Genomic DNA, 23,365 nt, shown 5'->3' with positions numbered 1-23,365 from the left:
TAATCCTCCTTGGAGGTGACTCCCGTCCTCCATCCTTTGTAGGCTTTCCTTTTTAGCCACAGTAGGTCCGCTAGGTCTCTGGAGAGCCAGGGGGGCTGCTGTGCCTTCTTGCTTGCTGACTGACTTGCCAGCTTTACGGCGGATGGTGAAGGTGATCAGCTCGTGGTCGCTGTCACCCAACTTCCCATCAATCAGTTGACCACCCTGCAAGAGCATCTGCTGGGTACTTTTTTTAAGACCCTGAATTAGGTAAGAATTGCCGCCTCTTCCCCTCCATACTCAGAAGCACCTTCCACGACCCCCACTCCACAGGCACCACTGTCCCTGGCTGCCCTGGAGGCGAGGGCTGCCGGAGGCTCCAAAGCCATACCTGATGCTCCAGCCAGGTTCTGCAGAGGGACCCAGGCTCCGCCAGTGTCAATTACATCAGTGACAGGGGGCAGTGTGTGCGTGGAGGGGGGTGTCCTCCTCCTGTCTGGTCCCCCTTGGTGTTTCCTGCTATCCTGGGAGTAGGCACTGCAGAAGGAAAACTGTTCCTTGCCACTGCCACCTCTGCTGTCTCTTGGCTCCATGTGCAGCCTGGCTGAAGCACAGAGGAGTGGCTATGGAGCCCCCACCTGAGTCAGCTGGGGACAGCAGCAGTAGCAGGCATGGAAGGGGGAGGAAGTGAGAGGGGAGGGGATATGCTGCTGAGCACATAGGGGGAGGAAGTGCAAAGGAAAGATGCTTACTAGATCGAGGGACTTTTAAAAAGTTTCCTACAGGGGATCTTCCCACTCCTGTGGCAGGAGGAGGCTGGGAGCAAGGGTGCAGGCACCCCTGTAGTGCCAGACACTGTTCCCACACTACCCTGTAAAAAATTCTGGATCCACCCATGGTCATCAGCAGTCAAGAAATTCAGTGAAACCTGACCATCAAAGCCTTCATAGCATAGTTGACAAAATGGATTTAAAAAACCAATAATAGTATTCCACCAAAGGAGAAAGTAAGTATCACTTCTTTATGCTCTTATTGATGGGCAGCCTTTTACATCACAGTTGCTAGGATCATCCAGCTATTCTTATATGATTCCACCACCCTTCCAAGCCAGCAGTGGCAAAAGCTAAAAGGGAGGATGTAGTCTGAAGGAAGTATTGCTGTAGTATTAAATCACTTAAAATCCTTTAGCTGATACTGTTGTGTTTTTCTGGAAGTCTGTTAGTGTTATTGGGTTAATAGTGTGGTAGCACAAGCCTGGTCCATTGTAATCAGGTGGTTAGCAGAGCTGGTGCCAAGAGCCAAGCAGCCAACCTAGAGTCTGTAAAAATTGTTGGCATCAGATAATTCTGCAACACGGTCACTGAATGACTGTACGCAGCCATTAGACATGCTGTGGTTTCTCTTTTTTTAATTTTGTGGCAGATGGTGGATATTACAGCCAAGAATTGTGGTAAGCCAGAAACCCTGCCCATTGCTATCAAACTGATGGTTGGATATTCTAAATGGAAACGTTTTTTCTTAAGGGTGGGACTTGGCTCCTAGTTTAACGTATTTTGATGATAGTGTCTGACACATAGTTATAGGGCATAAGATAAATCACATATATCTTAAAATACCTTATTTACTTCCTCCAAGCTCCATACAGTTCAGCTCTTTCCCCAAATGCACTTAAAAAATTAAGCACACAAATGTATATAAGATATGTACCCAGATAGTTACACAAATATATAAACACAAATTAATATAATCTATGAAAGCAAGGTTCTTTGAGTAGAAGTGATAACTTTTATTAGACCAACTGAGTAGTTTGGCCTGCCTATGTCCTTAGACCAACACGGCTACAACAAAAATCCCCACAATCTATGAATATCTTTATCTCCCTTCCAAATTAGATGCCTTGTACTTCCAGCTATGTTGCAGTACCAGACTAATTACAGGTGAAAGAAACAAAGGTGACCCACCCCCCTCAACAAAATCAGTCATTTAAAATGTATATCTAACTAGTGGCAACCTTGAAATCTTACTCTAGCTAAAAAGCACATTAGAACTGCCTTTCTGACTATATCACTAGAGGAAAGTTTTAATAAAAACTAATTAAACTACAGAAATCCCAAGTGGTTAACTGATTTTAGGGGCTAAATTTCTGGCAATTCTAATTATCCTCTTGTGGCTTTACTTAGTGTTTCACAACCATGACAGATGACAATGAAAAACTGCAGTTAAATTCATCCACTCTGACACCATGCTAAGCACTAGCTTCTCCCTCTCCAAGTAAAATCAATACCATGTTTGAGTAAACACGTTTACAGCTTTATTAGGATGTCTTGCTTGTTCTGTAACAGCTACTTGAAGCTGTGGTAACAAATCGACTCAACTCAGTTAAACCTAGAGAGCTGGGTAAGAGGCCCATCGATAAGGTTGTTATAAAAATAAACTGCAGGAGATCAGAAAGCTGGAACAAACAGCCTGGTAAATGTCAATATTTTTACTTCCAGAGAATGACAAAACCATGAGATCACGAATAAAAGGTTTGGGAAGTCTATTTTCAGTATGTTTATAAAAATGTTTCACGTGCTTTTCACTGTCTATGCACAACCCTAATACAAAGTTTCTCATTTTCTAATCACCAGCTTAAATGCTGAAAACCTATGCAATCCAGAGTAGCAATTAATGCTGTTATTGCTATCTTCACTCCTCTTGATTTCTTTATATTTGTGGACACATTAAGTGCACTAAACTTCTTTAAGAACCACTCAATTATATGTCCATATTCCTCAGTCTGAGTTCATACACTCATTTAGAGATTCACTGAAATAACGTGACTGTATCTACTGGATGGCTGTGGGTAAGCCATGGGGTGGTTTCACACTGCTTTACTGGCAATTTCCTGTGATGATGAGTGCAATTTAGCTCCCAAGCACAAACAACTAAAGCACCAACATGCAAAGTAATATTTGAGAAAAACATTAACCCCACACTCCAAAAATTAGTGAAACCAAAAGAACAGAATAAAACTCACTTAATCACTGTTATCTCAGTAATGAATCAGTTAATATTTGCTCTTTTTTTTTCTTTGCAAAGCAAGTATTAACTCTATTGGTAAGCCTAGTAGGCCAATCACTAAAGGCAGTGAAGTAGGGCTCATACTTCCCTATGCTAGCTTGCTGAAGGACAGCAGGTAGAAAATTGCAGCATCAGCCCTTGCCTTGGTATTTCTGCTGTGGGAGGATACCTGGAATTCTACAGTTCTGTTGCTCAAGGATCATCAGTGGATGGACTTAGGGCCTGATTCAAACCTAGTCTATTCAATGGGAATTGATCCATTAACTTCGATGTGCTTTGTATGAGACACTGGTGCCCTGGCTGTTCTATATCTCTTCAGTGAGTATTGCATACTATTTGAGAAGCAATGTCCCAATGTGAACCTCTTGTTGGAGAAATGATGCAACATTTTCCTCCTCTCTTTCCATCTTCAGGAAACTCTATAGTCATTGGGTCTCTGCAGACCACCACTTTGGTTAAGAATTTACAATATTAAAAAAACAAGTTAGCATGCCCTCCAAGCATTTTGTGATGGTTCCTTCATATTTTTTATAATTTCTCCCTGCACACCTTTGAAGTTCACTTTTGGATGCAAGTTTTCTAACTAGCAAGCAAGATGTGGGAAAACAATTTAATAAGGAAACAGGCTTCACAGGCTCCAGGCTTCCAAATGGTAGTCAGGGCATAGCATTTGTGAAACTAAAATTTAGACAATTTCATGTGAAGCATCTTTCACAACTGTCTGAAAAAATATTCTCCAAACTGGTATTTCTTAGATTGGTTCTTAATCCCATAAGCAAATTGTTTCTGGAAACTTAAAGTCCTCTTTCACCATTTTTGAGATAGCAAAATGAAGAAAACTGGATTTTCAGCTGCTCAGAAATTTTTCAGGTGCAAATGTTTCTGCTTCAGTAACAAAAACAGCCACTTAATCTGCAAACATAGCACGTGGGTCCAGTTGTTCTGATCCTAAGCATAATAAGGGTTTAAACTAGTAGCATAATTAAAGGTGGGTGACCAGGGCTAGGGACAGAAATTACATGTAAACCAGTATAAGTGATTGGAAATTAGTTCCAATATGTAACACAGCAGTTTAGTGTACATAAACTGCTTTCAAAATATCCAAAACTGGTTTATGATAAACCTGGATGGATGTAGTATCAGACTTAACTGATTTAGGTTAAATCAGTTTATTGAACTTTTGTCCCAGATCCCCTCCAGATTCAAGGTAACTCACAGTCCCCCAGCATCCCAGGATGCTTTGCACATCCCCTGCCACCCTCCCTTCATAGGGTGGGCAGGCTAGCATTGGCCCAAGCTGTCTGCTCCAGATGAGCAGGGAGGTGGGCTCTATCACCCCCAGCCTCTGATCTGGTCCACTTCAGGCATGTGGCTACATTTCTGGAATCAGAAGTGAATGTCTGTTCACTTGCTTATTGGTTCAATCTATACAGTTCAGACTAACCTGCAAAAATTGCATCGATTCAGTCTTGGGTTTTTTGACTGCCTGTACTTAGCCCAGGGCAACAGCCCCTGATGCTCAATGAAATGGTGCACTGGAGTGGAGGTGGGAAGAACCAAGTGGAGGTAGGAGGAAGTGTGGCTCCAGCTGTGTGCTGCAGAGCAAGGTCAGGACTCCCCTTGTCAGTCCCTTGCCCTGCCTTCCCACTTCCCAGGGTAGGCACCATTGCTTTGAGGGGAAGTGTCAGCTATCACTGCCAAGAGCCACGGTAACTCTTCCCTGGCTCTGCAGCTGCCACCTTGCTTGTGGTTGCAGGGGCAGAGGAGCATTAACCTGGCCTCTCCACAGCAGCACCCTGCCTCTGCTCCGGTCCACTCCACTCCATACCACTGGAGCCTCAAGCCCCAATCTGTATTTTGGCATTCTAGGGTGCAAACCTCATCTGGTACACCTCTGCTGCCCAGAGCATAAACATCACCAGTTACACCTCTTACAGATGAGAATTTGATTATTTTCATACAGAAAAACAAAATGCAGTGCAGAATATGGTTTTCTATTCACGTTTATAACACTTTCAAGTGTGGTGCTTCTTTCATATATCTGAGGAAATGAAATGCAGAAGGGCTACATGAAAATAGCATGCATTTGAGGAAATTAAGGCTACACAAATGTAAAAAAGGTTACATGAATGCAGCGGTCAAGATTTCACATGCACAAAAGCCAGGAAATTCAGTTATATTTCCCAAAGCAACCATAACTTATCCACACCACAATCTGCAAATACCTTTCCCAACACCACAAAAAGTGAAAAAAACCCAAAGCCCTCTGCAAGAGGATGAGTTAGCTACTCTGGGGCCTGTGAAGTTCTTGCCTTTTCTGAACTAATATGCCCACAATGTTATATTAATATGGCTCCGATGCAGTGAATAAAAAGTGTGTGTTTCAAGTCTCCCCTCCTACCTGCCCTCAGGTTGTTTTTAAAAACTACTAGTGTGCTAAGTGGACACTGGCAGAAAAAAAGTCATTTACTAAATGCCAACAACAAGAGTGTTCATTAAGTACAGGAGACCAAGGTCAGCCAACCACAATTTACTCTTTGTGGTCCTGATATTGCAAACACTTTTGCAGGCTTAACTTTGCTGCTTTGAAGAGCTTCACTGAGGTGCTCACACTACTAACATTAAACACATTAATAAAAATGCTTGCAGGAGCAGAGTCTGTGCACTTCAGGATTGTGTGGTGACATGCATACTACAGAAGCACAGTGGCACGGCAATTACAGTGTTTGCCTATGGCTCCCAAGTTGTAATTTTGAGCCCTGTTCTGGACTCGTGCTGAAGGCCAGCCCACATTGCCCTGCTGTAACTTGCACAGGGGAGTTAAAGGCATTTAGATGGGATGCTACCACATCACTCTTGTATGCAGTTGGCTACAGAACTGGTATGCCGTAATGCACACTGCCTTGACAGACACACCTTGAAGGGAAGTTCCTGGCTTCATTGAAAATAATGAGAGTTTCCCCTTTGACTTCACTGGGCCAAGATTTCTTTAATTCTAAATGTTGTTACATTTCAGTGTTAGAAGAAAAATACACTATTCAGGATGATGACTCAGTTTAGAAATAACTTGAAGATTATCAAGTCAATCTCCCCTTGTGCCAGTTGGGCTACAGCATCCCAATACAAGTCATATCACTTATGAAATACCTAATATATTTCAAAGTATTTTATATTTCATAATGCCATTATATTTTATGCTAATACAATGTATCAGATTAATCTGATACTTTTTCTCTGGGGGCTATATCCTGCTCTGACTCCCTGGGGAATCTGCTCAATGATCTAGTTTGACTAGTGCCTGTGTTTCAACTAGGAATACATTAAAATAATGCAAAAATATTACCAATACTCTGAGTGCAAGATAATAATAACTCATTAAAATAATTTCTCTAACCTTCCATATGAACATTCTCTTCATCACTGCATGATTTTCTAACACATCCCACATTTACATAAAATAAGACAGGGTGGGCAACCTTTTTGGCAGGTGTGCCACAAATTAGCCCTGTACCCTCCCTGAGTGCCACTCTAAAACCCTTGCTCTATCCATTCTGCTGCTCCGCTTTCTGCTCCCTACTCTGTGCTCCCTGCCCAATCACCTCCTTTGCTTCCTGCCCTGCTTCCTGCGTTATTGCTGCTGTGTTGCCTTTCCCCTCCATTATCTGCCATGAGCCACACACAGGTTGCCTATGCCACTTCACAGTTTTCATAGACATTTAGGCTGGAAGGGACCCCAGAGGATCATCGAGTCCAGCCCCCTGCCCCAGGGGCAGGAAGTCAGCAGGGATCACAGGATCCCAGCAAGATAAGCATCCAGAGGCATTCAAAGCGGGCACTTGAACCACCTCCAGTGGCAGACTGTTCCAGACCTTGGGGGCTCAGACAGCGAAGAAGTTCTTTCTTATGTCCAGCCTGAATCGGTCACAGTGGAGTTTGTGACCGTTCAGTCTTGTCATCCCTTGGGGGACTCTGGTGAACAGACATTCCCCCAGATCCTGATGAGCACCCCAATAAACTTATAGGTGGCCACAAGACCACCCTGAGCCTGCACTTTTCCTGGCTGAATAGCCCCATTGCTCTCAGCCTCTCCTCATAAGGTCTGTTTTCCTGGCCTCTGATCATGTGTGTGGCTCTTCTCTGGACCCTCTAAAGCTTCTCCACATCCTTTTTGAATTGCAGAGCCCAAAACTGGACGCAGTACTCCAGCTGCGGCCTCACCAAGGCCGAGTACAACAGGGGAATGATGTCCTCGGATCTGCTTGAGAAGCATCTATGGATGCAAGCCAGTGTTTTGCTCGCTTTACTAGCCACAGCATCACACTGAAGGCTCACGTTCATCTTGTGGTCAACCATGACCCCAAGTCCCTTTCATCTCTAGTGCTAACGAGCGTAGCACTACTAAGCCTATATCCATGGTGCAGGTTTTTCCTCCCAAGGTGGAAAACCTTGCATTTTTTGGTGTTGAACACCATCAGGTTCTCATCCACCCATTTCATGAGTCTGTCCAGATCTGCCTGGATCACCCTCCTGTCCTCAGGTGTGGATGCTTTACCCCAGAGATTGGTGTCGTTGGCGAACTTGGCCAGTTCACTTCTGACGCCAACGTCCACATCACTGATGAAGATGTTAAACAGTATAGGCCATAGGACAGAGCCTTGTGGGACCCCACTGGTCACAGCACACCAAGACAATTGGCTCCTGTCGACCACCACCCTCTGGGTCCTACCACGGAGCCAGTTCCCCAGCCAGCCGATCGTGGTGACGTCAAGGCTGCAGTTAGCCAAAAGGTGATCATGGGTTACCAGATCGAAGGCTTTTTTAAAGTCGAGGTATACGATGTCGATCTCTTCCCCCTTGTCCAGGTGATAGGTCACCTGGTCATAAAAAGAAATGAAATTGGTCAAGCAAGACTTACCCACAACAAACCCATTCTGGGTATCCCTCAGGATATTGCCTTCAGCTAGCCTGTTAAGGATGGCCTCCAAGACCTTCCCCAGGATAGAGGTCAGGCTGATGGGCCTGTAGTTTGTCCCATCTACTTTCCTCCCTTTCTTGAAGATAGGCATGATATTGGCCCTCTTCCAATCATCGGGCACTTCACCAAGAACTCTCAAAGATCCGTGCCAGGGGCTGAGCTATGATGCTTGCCAGATCCCTGAGTACCCTTGGGTGTAACCCATCAGGGCCGGCTGACTTGAAGGCATCCAGCCTGTCGAGGTGTTCCTTCACAAGGTCAGCTTCGATGGAGGGCAAGGAATCTCCCTCACCCAGGCCTCCCTGACCCATAGTGGTCATGGGACTGGTAAAAAACTGATGCAAAGTACCCATTTAGCAAGTTTGCTTTTTCCTGGGTGTCAGTTGTCAGTTGGCCCATCTGGTTTAGCAGGGGTCCAATGTTGCCCTTGGTTTTCTTCCGGCTCCCCACATATCTAAAAAAGGACCTTTTATTTTCCTTGATATTTGTAGCTAGCTGGAGATCCATTGCAGCGTTGGCATTCCTGATTTGCTCTCTGCAAGTCCAGACTAAAGCAGAGTATTCCTCCTTGGTGGTGGTTCCAGTCCTCCATCCTTTGTAGGTCTTCCTTTCAAGGCGCAGGAGGTCCACCAGTTCCCTGAAGAGCCAAGGGGGCTGCTGTGCCCTTTTGCTGCCTTTCCTCCAAGACGGGATGGACTTTGCTTGCGCATCCAGGATTGCTCCATTGAAGAGCAACCACTTGTCCTGAACTCCCCTCTCCATTGGGTTGTGGCCTTTTAGCGCCTCACTGACAAGCCTCCTTAGGTTGTCAAAGTCAGCTTTCCTGAAGTCGAGGACTTCTGTATCACTGACTGACCTGCCAGCTTTACAGCAGGTGGTGAAGGTGATCAGTTCATGATCACTGTCACCCAGCTTCCCTTCAATTGTTAGGTTGCCAGTTAGGTCATCCCCGCTTGCCAGTACAAGGTCCAGCAGCGCTTTACCTCTTGTCGGCCCATAGATTTCCTGCCTCAGATAGAGGTTGTCCCCACATGAGAGAAAGCTTTGCGACTGCTCGGATTTGGCCAAGCGCTCCTCCCACGAGATGTCTGGGTAGTTAAAGTCTACCATGACAACCACACACTGGGACTGTGCGGCCTCAGCCAATTCCCTGGTGAACTCCTGGTCAAGGTCTTGACTCTGGGTAGGGGGTCTGTAGTAGACCCCCACCATAGTGTCTGTGGCACTCATTCTGCAGGTTGTCCACTCTGAAATAAAATGTTACCATGAAGTGCATAAGAAGATATGACAAAATATTTTTAAAAGAAATAATCTACTTTCAGTCTTTAAGTCAGCTTGTAATTGCTTTCAAGGCGGTATAGCAAAAGCTGGAGCCGTATAATTTATTAAGAAAAAACACTTAGTTTCTAACAGCTTTTAAGATGCATATAGCCCAGTCAACTTTTGTTTACCATCAGGTCTGATGTCCCTGACAGAAAAATGAGGTAGCTTCTTAAGTCCCATTTTGCCAAGTACTATGTCTCTTTTCAGACACAGAAACATTCAGCACCAAATCAACGATTTTGTTAGCAACTTCAGGATAAGGCTCCAATTCTGTCAAACTACTAACTCAATGTTTTTTTAATCCATACACTCATCAATTTTAATGAATTAAAACAAATATTACTTTTAAAACAAGAGCAATAGAATTAGCAAATTCATGAGAGCAGAAGAATTGTTTCCTAAGATCTTGCAGTTGCAAACTGAAATTATCTTACTTTAATTTTAATAATTTTATATTTAATAATATTTTAATAATATGAAAAATAAAACAGGTAAATACCTAGATCCCACTGGGAAGATAGTAAGTGAAACATTATGAGGACCATCAGAAAACTGCATTAGAACTGTGGCTTCATTTGGGGTTTTGTCCGCCTTGTTTATATATGGCAGGCATGTCTGATTAATTTGCATTGTAACTAATATTTAGTAATTAATAGAGTGCAAAAAAGGGAAGTAAATAGAAAAATTCAGATCTGTATGCTTATTTCTACATGGTGTTTTTTAAAGCCAGCTGCATTCAAACCGCAGGACAAATTTCTAAAATGTATCAATACCACTGTAGAAATTGCCTACTTGTGGCTGACCACAACATTTATTGGAATAATGGTATACCTGTAAATAAGACAGAGAAAAATCTACAATGAACATATAATGCAGCAACATTTCTATTTATGGAAGGCTGGTTACAGAGATAAAGTGGCCATCTAATAGCCTAGGCCTAGTTGTGGCATTTATCTTTGTGAGTTAAGAATGACATACAAACACACAGGTGACATAGTCATGAACATGTTGAGAGTTCTGACAAGTTATCCCCTAGCAAGTAAAGATTGATGTCTCATCTAAAACTCAGCAATTACACTGGTATATGCTGTTTATACAACAATAGCATTAAAGATGAGGAAAATGGGTTGTCAGTCAAAACGCTGATGACATTAAAAAGGTATTTTTATTTCAACACTCGATATATCATCAACCATGATTGCAATAACAACAGGATTGCTAAAGGCAGTTAGTTGCCCATTTTGTATAAATGAGGACTACATGAAAGCTGATCTCTGCTATAACATTTATCTTCACTTGAAAGATAGGTAGAATAACCCACAAATAATATCCCCTCGCGTTTTCACTCATGAAGATAAATTTTATAATAGAAATAAGCCACTGTGCATTATATATCCTATATATTTAATTGAAAACAACAAAATCTACTACCAGCTAGCAATAATGTTGCATCTCAGGGCTACAGTATCAGGGTTGTATTTCATGGTTATGACATTATCTCCATGAAATGTGTCTTTTAAAAATATGATTGAAAAAATGGTCACAACTTTCCATGATACTTTACCTAATTAAAACCAATGCAACTGAATTAAAATCTGCTGTACAGGGATTAAGCAGCCACTGACATCACAATCCTACCACCCAACACTGATTTTTTCTTAGTTTCTGAAACTTTGATTTCAAGACATTTATCTATTTCCCCTCAGTTCCTGTAAAACAGAAATCCTTACAGACATGCACACCCAGTAAGTAAGCATGATATTTTGTTACCCTGCCACAGTTTTAGTAAATGTCATAATTTTCTTTTATAACACTGTTGTATTATACAACTGCATTTAAGAGCAGGAAATTTTGAATATAGCCACAAATTCACTCTGTCGGAGTGTAGACAGACAAACTGATTACATCAGTATAGTGTGGATCACAATTAAACGATGAAATGGTTACACTGGTCCCTTCCTATGCTCGTTTCATTCAGGTTTAAAGTTACAATGATTTGGTTCTATTTATAGCTGCAGACAAAATAATTACATTTTTGGTTTAGCTGAAGCATACTGAAGCTCCCACCCCTCCCTTTCAAAAGGGGATATCATTACATCTGTACACAGCCTTAGAGTTCTATTATCATAACCACACAAATTACTCTTCTGTGTTGATCATCTGTATTATCAGAACTTTGTGATGTGTTATACCACAGCCATGGTATACATCACCCTCTTCCACATCTACAGTATGTTATTACCTGTATGTGCACACACAAAATGCCATCATTTGAAATGCACTGTGGATTTGTGGTTTAATAAAAAAATTTGCATCCTATGTCCTGCTAAATTCTGCACAATAATCCATCTGTGTGTCGCATCATATTTACTGAAGTGGAATTTCTATGACTATGTCATTTTTGGTTAAATCAGTTTCTTTAACCATACATGCTCACAAAAGATGGTAGACACTTGGATTTTACAAGAAGCGTATCAGAATTAGGTGCCCAAGTTCCAGTTACTTTCAATAAGATTTAAACATCTTTACAGCATCTCTGAAAATCCCATTGAAGGCAAAATTCCATTCAAAGGTACATGGATTCCCTCCATTGAGGAGGAATTCCCCAGAGCCACTACAGAAGCTTTAGAAGGATGGATTTCCTTCTGCTTTCTCTTACACCCACATTACACTTACATAACTCTGCTGCCTTCAGTAAAGTGGTTCCTGATTTACATTTTTGTGCCACAAAGCTAGTTTTATCATTAAAAAGTTTCTTGACAAAAATATAATATTATAGAAGGAATGACATGCTATACAGCTAGTTCTTCAAGGACAGAGGGTGGCATGTAAACCCTTTCATGTACTTATGGTGCTGCACTATACATAGCTGAAGAATGTTACACATAAAGAATAATATTTTAAAATAACACTTTAAAATCCCAGCAATCTACTAATAATGAACACAACTAGATATCACTCTGAAACCAAACCTAGGTGTCCAATGAGGGAAGATTATCAGCATTAACAAGAAAGTAGGTCAAATTTGTTCAACTTGACAACGTCCCAGGAGTTCAAGGGCTTGATTGAAATATGTACAGACATTCTGGTTAAGATGGAGGATCATCTACTGGGCTCAGTAGTCTCTCTATAGCTTACCTCAGTGTATGTGTGGATCTAGGATTTTGAAAAGTAGGGTGCAGATGGTGTGCCACATCATCACATATAACACAAGACACATTTTTATCCAGTTAAAGAGGAACTGGATATTTTACTAATCTATTAGGGGGCTAACACTATTTTCAGTTTAAGATCAAAGCAAAAACAAATGTAACTATTGGAATGTACACTAATTTGGTAGATTGCATATAAAGTTGAAGAAAACACAACCAAGTAGGCAAAAAATAGTTTAAATTAGTCTAAATAGTCAAAAGAGATTGTCATTAGTCCTGTAGTAATCTTTTACATCTCTTATTCAGATTAATTAAACAAAATCTAGCCCTTTTGAGTGTCTTGAAAGTGACTGTCAATAATTTCTACACCTGAGTTAATTTTACCACAGCTAAATTAAACATTTTAAAGTTAAAAGCAGTCTTCAGGGCTGTGAAATAGAGACATAATAAGGACTGGCTACTAACAGACAGACAGCAGAAGAAAGGATAGTTTGAATAGTGGAACATCAAGACCATGAAAAAAGAAAAAAGGTAGTTAACAGCTGAGGAGTAGAGAGAGATTAGCAGGAATCATGCAGATAAGTCAACTGACCCTCTCAGTACTGCCTCAATATAAATGTCCTCCTAGGCAAGTGGTTTTAAAGTTTGGCAGGAGCAGGAATCAGAGAAAGGTGCAACTGCACCTCCCTGGATCTCCAGTATTAAAGAAGAGAACCCGGGCTTTTTTATGGCCAGTGTGGCAACCAGAATGTGACAAAATAGGATGAAAATATATCCATGAAACCCTGTACATCACAAGATGATAAGGCAATGCAAGGATTCTATGAGGTACACTCACAAGATACGTCCTGTTGTGTTGCGTCTCCTAGCTTCTATAAGAATTGTGATCTAACGGCTGATACAGTAGCTGTCACAGAGCAAGACTGATGCTGTGTTTCATGAGAGAGAGATAATTGTTTATTCTGCAAGCAGATGCACTAAAAAAGGATTTCTCTCTGTAGTTTTTAAACTGCAGGTAACATCTTCCTAGGATTCCTCTCCATGTTGTAACTGTCAATGTGATTTTGAAAATGACAAGTGTTTTGAGCTCTGACTGTGGCTTTGATATTGACAAAAGTAAAAGGCTCTGAGCTGGTCTTGGTATCTCACAACACTTAATGAGGAGTTTTTTTTAACTCAAGAATTCTGGCCATAGTGAAAGCTATGGAATTTTTTATCAGACAGCTGTAAGTAATATATCTATAGTTACGGCATACATTTTGTCACTACTGCGTTACACTACTTTAAATGATTTGCAAGTACAGTTCAGAGTCTAGTACTTTTCATGCAGCAGATGACTAAATCATATTAGATTAGCAAAGAAATGTATTGACAGAACCTGTAGGAACATATTGATTTTGCACCTTTCCCTGTTCATTTGTTATAATTTTTCTTCCCAGTTCCATTTAGCGGACAGACACTAGAGGAGAGATTTTGCAGGGAACAATGACAGTGACTGTCACAAAAGATTCTCATTGTTTTCATTTGTTACTGTGGCAATGACAAAGAAGATTCCAAAAGGAAGACAAACCTACTATGACAAAACACAGGACGATGACGGAACGGAATTTTCTCTTGACCTAGGAAATCAGAAAGGCACACGGAGCGCAAGATGACAGAATTGTCTCCTTTTCCAAATGTGTACTGCCATTATATGTTTTTGAAACATGCAATTAGGGCAGTTCAAGATGGGGCTTGCTACTGGCAAATAAATGCTAATACAATATGGAATAAGGAAAATCTCTCCAAATTCTATAGAATAAGACTGTAATTCCATTAAGGGGGCTCTTGTGACATAAACCATGTTAGCAAAGCTCAAGTGCTTTGTCAATGTCATCAAAACCCTGAGGTGGAATTACAGCTTTAATTTATGGCTGTTTCAAGGGTTTATTTTACATTATAAATGGAAATCTGTGGCACTGCTGAAAACCACTAGAGGTGCTGAAATGCTGTAAAGCAGCTTGTCATTCTTTAAGTGGGTAAAAGGACAGGGTGCCAATGAAAACCACTAGAGGCAGCAAAGGGATTGCTCAAAACAAGTTTTTCTGTTCAAATGATGAGTTTCAAAAATTGCAAACATTCCACCTTTGAGTCACGTGCTTGCTGGGTCTGTCTGGCGAGCAGGTAATTACACAGGACTTCCTGTCTGTAGAGGGAGGCAGGACATTCAATGACATTTTTAATAGAGCCACATTCCAATGGAAGGATCTATTCAAATTTTCTTTGTCTGGCTAGCTGGTAATGGAAACCTGTTAGCTGGTTTTACTTGAAGGCCTTGAGCTTCATTTGAAGAGGTACCAAGCTCCCAAACTCCATTCCAACTCAGTAGGATTTGCAGGTACTCAGGGGCTTTTAACCTTTTTTTCTCAATGATTTCTATACTTTCTAAGAGATGGTAGTTACATTAGCCATAGAAAAGAAGCAGGTTTCTTATTTTGGCTTTTTTCCCCCGCTTTGCTCCATGTGGATCTATTTGTAAAAAGCAACTTGCCAAACAGGCATTCCCAGATCCATGTGGCTCCATGCCCAAATTCTGCCGGCAAAACTATGAGTACCTCCCCTTCCTCCTGCCAGCAGAGGAGCAGCAGCCCACACCTTCTGTTAACTGCTGCAGCCCCTTTAATAGCTATGCCTACCAGCATGCATTTCATGTGCTCGACCAGCTGAGAAAGTGGAGCTACCTGGATGTACAGCTGCCAGAGCTGCTGCCTATCACTAGAAGCTTTGGTGATAGAACTAGATGAGGCCATAGAGAAGTAAGGTTGAGTCTGCTCAAAGTACTGTTTTCAAAACCTGTGCTGCTTCTGATACAATATTTCAGGAATTAAAAGACAGAATTGGAACATTTTTTGCTATAAGGAAGCTAAAGACGGAATCAAAATCTTATAAATAGCAGTATCTGAAGTATCAATATATATGACATTTTAAAGTGAGAACTCTAGGAAAAAAGAGAGTAAAAACTTTCCATTAAAAAGTCTTTGTCTGGGAGCTTGATGTACTGCCAACTAGGGGTTATCAATGCTGGTAATACTGACTGTACTGCAATATTGGGCACCCTGTGGTGCCTAGGTATAGAAGGCTATATCTGCTAAAAAATAGGCGTTTTTAAAGTGTGAGGACCAAAATGTAGTATAGCTAGTACAAAGATTGTCTCCAGTGAAACAAAGGGCAGACCAAACCTATAGTTAATCTAAACCAGCATCCATTTCCAACACTGGCCAGTATCAGAGGCTTCAGGTGGATGTGTAGGACAAATATGGATAAATATGGTAAAAATTCCTAAAACAGGAAGTTTATCGACCAGTGCTTGGATCAAGTCCAGAAGAGGGAAGGTCTTGTCTTCATTTTTTAATTTGTCTCATATAAGAGTGGATGTTTTCATTATTCATATAATGGCTTATTTTCTTTTTGAATCCCTGTAAGCTTTTAGTTCCAATACCTTGGCACTGAGTTCCGTAAGTTAATTATGCAATGGATGAAAAAAAATCCTCCTTTTTGTGAATTTACAACTGCCACTTTTCAGTACTACTGAATTTCTCTGGAGCAGAAAAATGAACTGTTGTTATTTAATTCCCACAATCTCCCAGGTGCCTCCTTTAATGATAGGTATATCTTTTGCTTATGCCATAACTTCCATAACAGCAGCCTATTTTAATGCAAACTCATACATTTTTGCAACTGTTCAGCTACTTCATGTACTGAAGCCTTAACAGAATACAGCCTGATATTTTCTGATGTCAGTGTTCAAAACAAAGTAAAATATAGTATATGAAAGCAGAGCTGGAAGGGACCTCACAAGGTTATCTAGTCCAGCCCCCAGCTCTAAGCAGGATCATCACTAAACCACCCCAGTCAAGTGTCTGAGTTTACTAAAGTCTGCTTTTCTCAAGCCCAGTGTCCTTATTCAACTGGTCTTCTTCCTTCCCCCATTTACAATCTTGAATTCCTATCACTTCATAGTCACTGTCACACAAGTTACCTTGCAGCTTTACATACTCAACTAATTTTTCTTTGTCTGTAAGGAGTAAAATCAAGAAGAGCTCCCTTTTATAGATGGCATCTTTACTATCTATATCAAACAGTTATCTCCAGCCAACTCCAGGAATCTGCTGGACTGTTTGTGCACTGCTGTGTTTCCCTCCTACCAGATACCCCAATAATTACAGTCCTCCCAGAGAAACAAGTCCTGAGATTTGGAAGCTTCTTTCAGTTGTTTAAAGAAGGTTTCATCCACCTCCTCTTCCTGCTTTGGAGGCCTGTAAGAGATGTCCACCATGAAAGCCCCCTGCTGCCCTCCCTTCTCCAGAGATCCACTTGGAGAGTCTCTGAGTGAAAACTGTCACCTTTAATTCTGAGATAAATCGTATGAAGGGCACTGTCATCTTAAAAAAAAAGGGTCAAAACCTCCCTAATATCTAAGTTATGTAGCTTCATCTCTTCAAGATTCATGGGAGTTTTGGGAAAGAATAAAAGTAGACAACTAACTTTATTAATAGAAACTCTGCAATTATCTTGGAAAGAATTTTTGGGTGTTCTTTAAGCAACACATTATGGTGATGCAATATAGTATAGGGAAGGTCGGACAGAAGAGCTCTCAGTTCCACTACCCTCTTATCTGATGTGATGGCTATAAGAAGGGCAACACTCACAAACTGGTGAAAAAAATAAATGTGAGGCAAACATCTTAAATGGAGCATTCATTAAGGCCATAAGCACTATGCAATAATTCCACAATGGTGTCAGCTTCAATATTGATTAAAATTGTTTCATACATATTTTTAGAAATCTTGCTGTGACTTGAACAAGTGAATATGAATACAGTGACATTACATATTGGAAACCGAGACACTAAATAGATGTCAAGAAATTTAAAGGAGAATGCCACAGATTTCAATAAGCACATATGGTCCGTTGTGTTCAGGAACCGTGATGGGAGAGGTCTGATCATACTACAGCTGATACTTTTCTATTTGAATATGTAAACTTTCCTTGTAGGCTTGTTACTACTGTCAGATAGGATGGGCTGAACCTGCCACAATTATTTTTCCAAGGCAGACAGCCACCTGTTATACTGCCACATGCAGGGAAGCGGCAACATTTTCTCTCTCTCATGCCCCAGACAAGTGGTATATTCTAAGAGGTAGGTGAAGAGGCGGATTGACAGAACATAGAAGTAGTTTGGGGAGCCACCTTCTCTTGTGTATTTCTTGCGAATGTATTCCTGGGGATTGCTGTGCCTAGTCCAAGATTTGAACATTCTTTATTCCAGCTGACCCTTCATTCTGAATATCCAGCATGGCACTATCACAAACCCATTCATGGGATACACCTAGAGTCCCAAGTTTCCCCCTGCTTTTGTCCCAAGGAACAAACCAAGGTTTGCCTTGTGATAACTCCTTATTCTCTCAAGCCTCAAGTCCACTGACCTCATAACAGACCACAGAGCTGCAGCAGAGGAATCTATGCCAGCTCCCAGTGGCTTCCCCTGGTAATTTTAGGTACCCCTTTCTACAGAATGGGATTCACTTGCAATATTACTCTTCACCACAGGAAATCAATAAGAAGGGAAAAAAACCCCCAATAAACCATTTACTGTATAGGAGAAAAGAATGATACAAGGAAAACTAACTGTAAAGTCTGGAGGCAGAAACCTCTCATCTGGCTACCACAGTCTCTCAGAGAGTCCTACCAGTATTTTCAGATCTGCCTTCTTGCTGATCCTGCCAGCTGACCTGACTGCTGGGGACTGGCCTCTCCCTAGGCCTGGGATAACCCAAAGATCCCTTTTTTTCTCCAAGATAGTTCCCTGAATATCCTCAAGCCAACCCTACCACCCGTTCACCCCGCCACCATCAACACTGTCCTAGTTCCTCAGGAGTCTCAGAATCCTCTAGAAATGTCTTTCCTGCCAGGAGCAGCTGGAATTCATCTAACTGATGGCCCATTACTCTGGCCTTAGCTATTAGTTCATTGTCAGTATATTTGGTATCTTGGCAAACATTCTGGAAAGACCTGGATAATATTACAAGGGTACCTGTAGATTTTCAGTATCGGCCACAGGGAAATCTTTATGTTGTCAAAGCTTTTCCAGGAGTCATTCAAATATAAGACAAGGGGTAGCTACCATATTTTGCTTTGCCCAATGATGTTCAATAGCACCACTGTAGATTCTCTTCCATACCACTGTATACAAGTTTCCTTGGGCCTGCCAGCAGTGATCCCAGGCTAGTTTCTACAGTCACTCAATTGTCTACCCCTAGGTAATTTTATGATGTTTTGTTTTCTCCAGGCTTTCAAACTGAATTTCTCCTCCATACTCAGTAGAGGAGTTGTTATAACATTTTCATGTTTTCTTCACTGACTGTTTTGAGGAGATCTGCAGTTATTTATCCTGGCCTGCTGCCTTATACTTCTTTAGTTTGCTGACAGCTGCTTTGAGTTCAAACAAAGTGATTTGCTTGCAGTTAACATCAAGTTCTTTTATCCTGCCTATATTGTTTCAGGGAAGGCTTGTTTAATATAAAGAGAAAATGCTTAACCCATCTTTTTATTTGTTCTTCTGTCTTGGTGAATCTATTTCCATGTTTGCCTTTTATTGAGCCATGGCAGCAATGACCAGCCACCTGCAAGCCTTTTTGTGGTTTGGAAAAGGTTTATTTTATCACTTCTTTGGCATATGCCTTTGCTTCCTGGGTCTGCCCATTAATATATATGTTTGTTAGCCTGTTTTTGCAGATCATTGTACCCATTTACCTTTCTATATGTATATCTTTTGCTTGTTATAGTCCTTTTGCCCTTAAGTATTGAGGAGATTCAGGTTTGCCTATTTCCTTTTGGTGACAGCATCCCATGTGGTCTTGGTGACCTATACTTCTATCCTACATTTGAGAAACCCAACAAAGTAGATAGCTGTCTTTTCATATGCGTTGCTGATAGTCCCACCAGCCTTTTTGTACTTCATCAAAAATGGAATCCATGATCAGTAAAAATGGATAACTTGTTGATTCATTTAGTAAGATGGACATCAAAGTTAATTTTCATTATGTCTGGAATCTTCGAATTCCATTTTTGCTTGGGGCTATAAGTCTGGAGGTACGGATTTTCTTGGTTGTGTTTTTGCAGGTAAATTTTGAAAATTCCATGAGTCAGTGGCATAACTAGGATGGGGTAACTGAAACACCCAGCTGCAGCACCCAGAGGCTGCCCTGTTTGTGACGACTGCCCTGCGTGCCTGGTCACACTGTTACGCCTCTTGCACAAGGTGTTCTCCATTGCCATTGTATGAACAAAACTTGCAAATGCCAGTGGTGTTGCTTAGACCAGGGGGGTCAAACATAAGGTCTGTGGGTCAGATCTGGCCAATGGAGCCATATGATCCAGTCTGTGGGTCTATGCATGCAGCATGTGGGCTGGACCTGGTGCTGGAGGCACTGCATTATTGAGTGGGGGGACAGCATGGATTACACACCACCTGTGGTGTGTAAGTTGGACCCAGCACTGCATACAACACATGAGGTGGGAGTGGGGACCACGTGTAGACAGTGAGCCCCAGGACTGGTGCCGGTTGCATGCAGCACGTGGGATGAACCCATCACTGCAGGTGATGCATATGGAGTCAGTCAACAGAAATGGCAATGAAAATGGTTAGGGTAACAAAAATGGTTAGGGGGCTGGGGAATATGATTTATGAGGAAAGACTGAGGGAACTGGGTTTATTTAGTCTGGAAAAGAGAAGAATGAGGAGGGATTTGATAGCAGCCTTTAAGTACCTGAAGGGTGGTTCCAAAGAGGATGGATCTAGACTGTTCTCAGTGGTGGCAGATGACAGGACAAGGAACAATGGTCTCAAGTTGCAGCAAAGGAAATTTAGGTTAGATATTAAGAAAAACTCTCTCACTAGGAGGGTGGCAAAATGCCAGAACATGTTACACCCAGAGAAGTTGTGAACTCTCCATCCTTGGAGGTTTTAAGACCCAGCTAGACAAAGCCTTGATCTAGTTGGGGATGGTCCTGTTTTGAGCAGGGGGTTGGATTAGATGACCTCCTGAGGTCCCTTCCAAACCCAATTTTCTATAATTCTATGACTCTATGCTCCTGGTCCAGCCCAGCCTGCAGATCAGCCCAGAGACCCTCATCTGGCCTATAGATCCAGATGAGTTTGATACTCTTGGCATAGCTCATCCCTGGCATTCATACCATCCCTGACAAAGAAAATTACATGTTGTAGGACTCCACTAATGATGTCCTATAAGCAGTTACTTAAGTTGTCTTTGCTTTCTTGAGTTCATGCAGTCACTCATGAAATAAGCACCTCCTTTTACTCCACATGAGGTTAATTTTCTTGCTATTCTTCAATTTGATAATATGTTTTTATGGCTGACTTACTCAAGGTGAGCATGCCAGTATCATAACTTTCTATCTGGCTTGAGCAGATTTCCAGCTTACAGCACTGCACACTCATTTTAGGATACTATATGTAATACAGAGTCTAGAACAGCAGACTCTTAAGCATATGAGCTTCTTACTCAGGTAAGGTTTGGCTAGAACCTTTCATGCAGATCCCTTGAGCACTACCCACTAGAGCCAAAGATCTTAGACTGAATTTGGCAAAAATGTTCTTTCATTTTCATGCCAAGAAACTGAGTCTGCTGAAACCACTGGTAAGAATGTTTTAATTTCAGTCACATTAAATGTATGTGTACACACAAGAATAAGCTTTTAAATAACTATATGTATTATGATCACTGTTACTTAGTGGTTCAAATATAGTCACGTGCTGAAGCAACTCCCGTGTGCTATTTAGGAACAACAGAAAGGGGGCAAAGCTGCATTGATGAGAAAATGGGTAACTTGACCTAACTTTTCTTTTCCATTTCTATTTCTTGGATCCAAGAAACAATTTATGTATTCAAGTAGTATCATACCTAATTTCGACAGGATTTAGGCACATCCTGAAAGTTAAAAATAAATTTAAGTGTTATGTTAAGCAGGGATGAGATTTGGGCCCAATTCTTCAGCCTTACCTCAGGTAACACAATTTGTTGTCTTACAAGAGTTTATTACTCTACTTATCACTGCACAATTGAGCCTGTGATTCCATTTATAAAGTTTCTTTGCTCATGTTTCAAGTAAGTTAGAAAAAGTGGAGGCACCCTACAGCTACTACTTAGTGAATGTGAAACCCTTCAGTATATAATTGTATATCACTGCACTACATGAAAGTTACAATCAACAAGGGAACTTTTGGACTTACTTGCTTTTGGCTTACACTGAGACATTTTAGAAACAGGCACAGACATAACATCCTCATTTTTTTAGAGCTCATGCCAAAAAATAGTAAGTTTGCAAATGGATATTAAACAGTGCCAGATATATTTATTGTCTGGTTTAAAACAAAAATTAACCCTTTATACTTTTTTCTTAATGTCCAAATACCTGTAGTGAAAGCAGATGTTCTGACAAGAATGACATGATCAGAAGCATTGCATTTAATTATTAACACGCTGTTTAATATTCACCACAACCTGTTTTAAAGAACAACAATGTGTTAACATTTAAGCCAGGAGGGATTTCTATGCAGTATATAGTGTATTTGATGCAGCTTGTTTATGCAACATTCTGACAGAAACAATTAATCTCGTGAAAACAACCAGGGTATAGCATAATCACATATAATCTTTAAAGTCATAGAACACATTTTTTTCCTAGGAGAATTAACACTTGGTGAAAACACAGGATCTCAGGATGTGAATCAAAAACCTTAAAAGAACAAAATCTATTCTAAACAACAATTTGAAACTAAACCAAAAAGGGCATGTTGTGTAACGAGGCAATAATAGGATAACTTCCAAATAAGAAAGTAAATTAAATGATCAATACCTCCAACAAATGCATCTCCAGCTCCATTGGTATCAACAATTTCACTCTGGTCACTCACTAAGACTGGAAAAGAAGTTACTTCATTTTCTACAAAGGAAGAGAAAAGAAAATATCAGTTCTTTGTAAATGGAGTTTGGAACATAGTGAAAGTTGATCATTATAAAAAAATTAGATTCTGAACATTAGTATTCAACAACTTAAACTGGTTACTTATTCATCTGATACCTATATATAGATAAACACGATCAAAATATTTGCTGTGAACAAGTTACTCGATACATTTTCAGCTTTATTGCCCTTCTTGTCTTCTCAATTTTGAAAGAGAGAGAAAAAAAGCAGCAGCCCTAAGATAATGAAAAAACACAAGAAGATAAATGGACATATTAAAAGAGAGGTGGGTAGCTTTGTTAGTCTGAAGGTAGGCAGAATGTAGGGCAGGATGGCGCCGTTAGAGGTTAACTGATTCAGAGAAGAATGTCAGATGAAGCGATAGAGAAAAAACCCTCTCCAAAACTACTCCTTCCTCCCAGTCACAGACAGGTGATGCAATCTCTAGAACAGCCAACCCAGCCCTTCCGAAGTAGCAGCCCTTCTGTAGTACAATAAGGAATACTTACAGTTACCTGAGTTGGAAAAGCTTAAATGAACAAGAAATGCTTGAAATAATAAACCTATGGGACAAAGGAAAAAACTAACACTTGAGTTTTCTTGGGGGGTGGGGAGGGATACTAAAATACTGGGAAATGGCATCTCTTTAAAAATAATCATCTGTGAAAGGGCTTTAGGAACTGCTGGCCATGCTAGACTTGGTTTCAAAACCTCTAGCAACATTAACATTTATCTTTGTAATACCTTTCCTCTTTTGCAGCTCCCTGCCCTCTACTGGCACCCATAAGACCTATTTAAATAGGGGGATATAGAGCATCTGCACCAATTCACTGCCACACCACAACTT

General features: G+C 41.0%; 1 protein-coding gene across 2 annotated transcripts in view; it reads right to left on the bottom strand.

Moving 5' to 3' along the window:
- ADK (adenosine kinase) overlaps nt 1-23,365 on the bottom strand; it is a 560,564-nt gene that overhangs the window by 7,112 nt on the left and 530,087 nt on the right. For both annotated transcript variants that reach the window (XM_019555561.1, XM_019555562.1), the window contains one exon: nt 22,411-22,497. In XM_019555561.1, the coding sequence (XP_019411106.1) occupies nt 22,411-22,497 (87 nt within the window). The remainder of the gene's footprint in view (nt 1-22,410; nt 22,498-23,365) is intronic.

This window comes from Crocodylus porosus, unplaced genomic scaffold (genome assembly GCF_001723895.1).
Source record: "Crocodylus porosus isolate Cpor-Errol unplaced genomic scaffold, CroPor_comp1, whole genome shotgun sequence".
Classification (NCBI taxonomy): Eukaryota; Metazoa; Chordata; order Crocodylia; family Crocodylidae; genus Crocodylus; species Crocodylus porosus.
The sequence above is the reverse complement of the archived record's forward strand: the minus strand, read 5'-3'. Positions and strand labels throughout refer to the sequence as shown.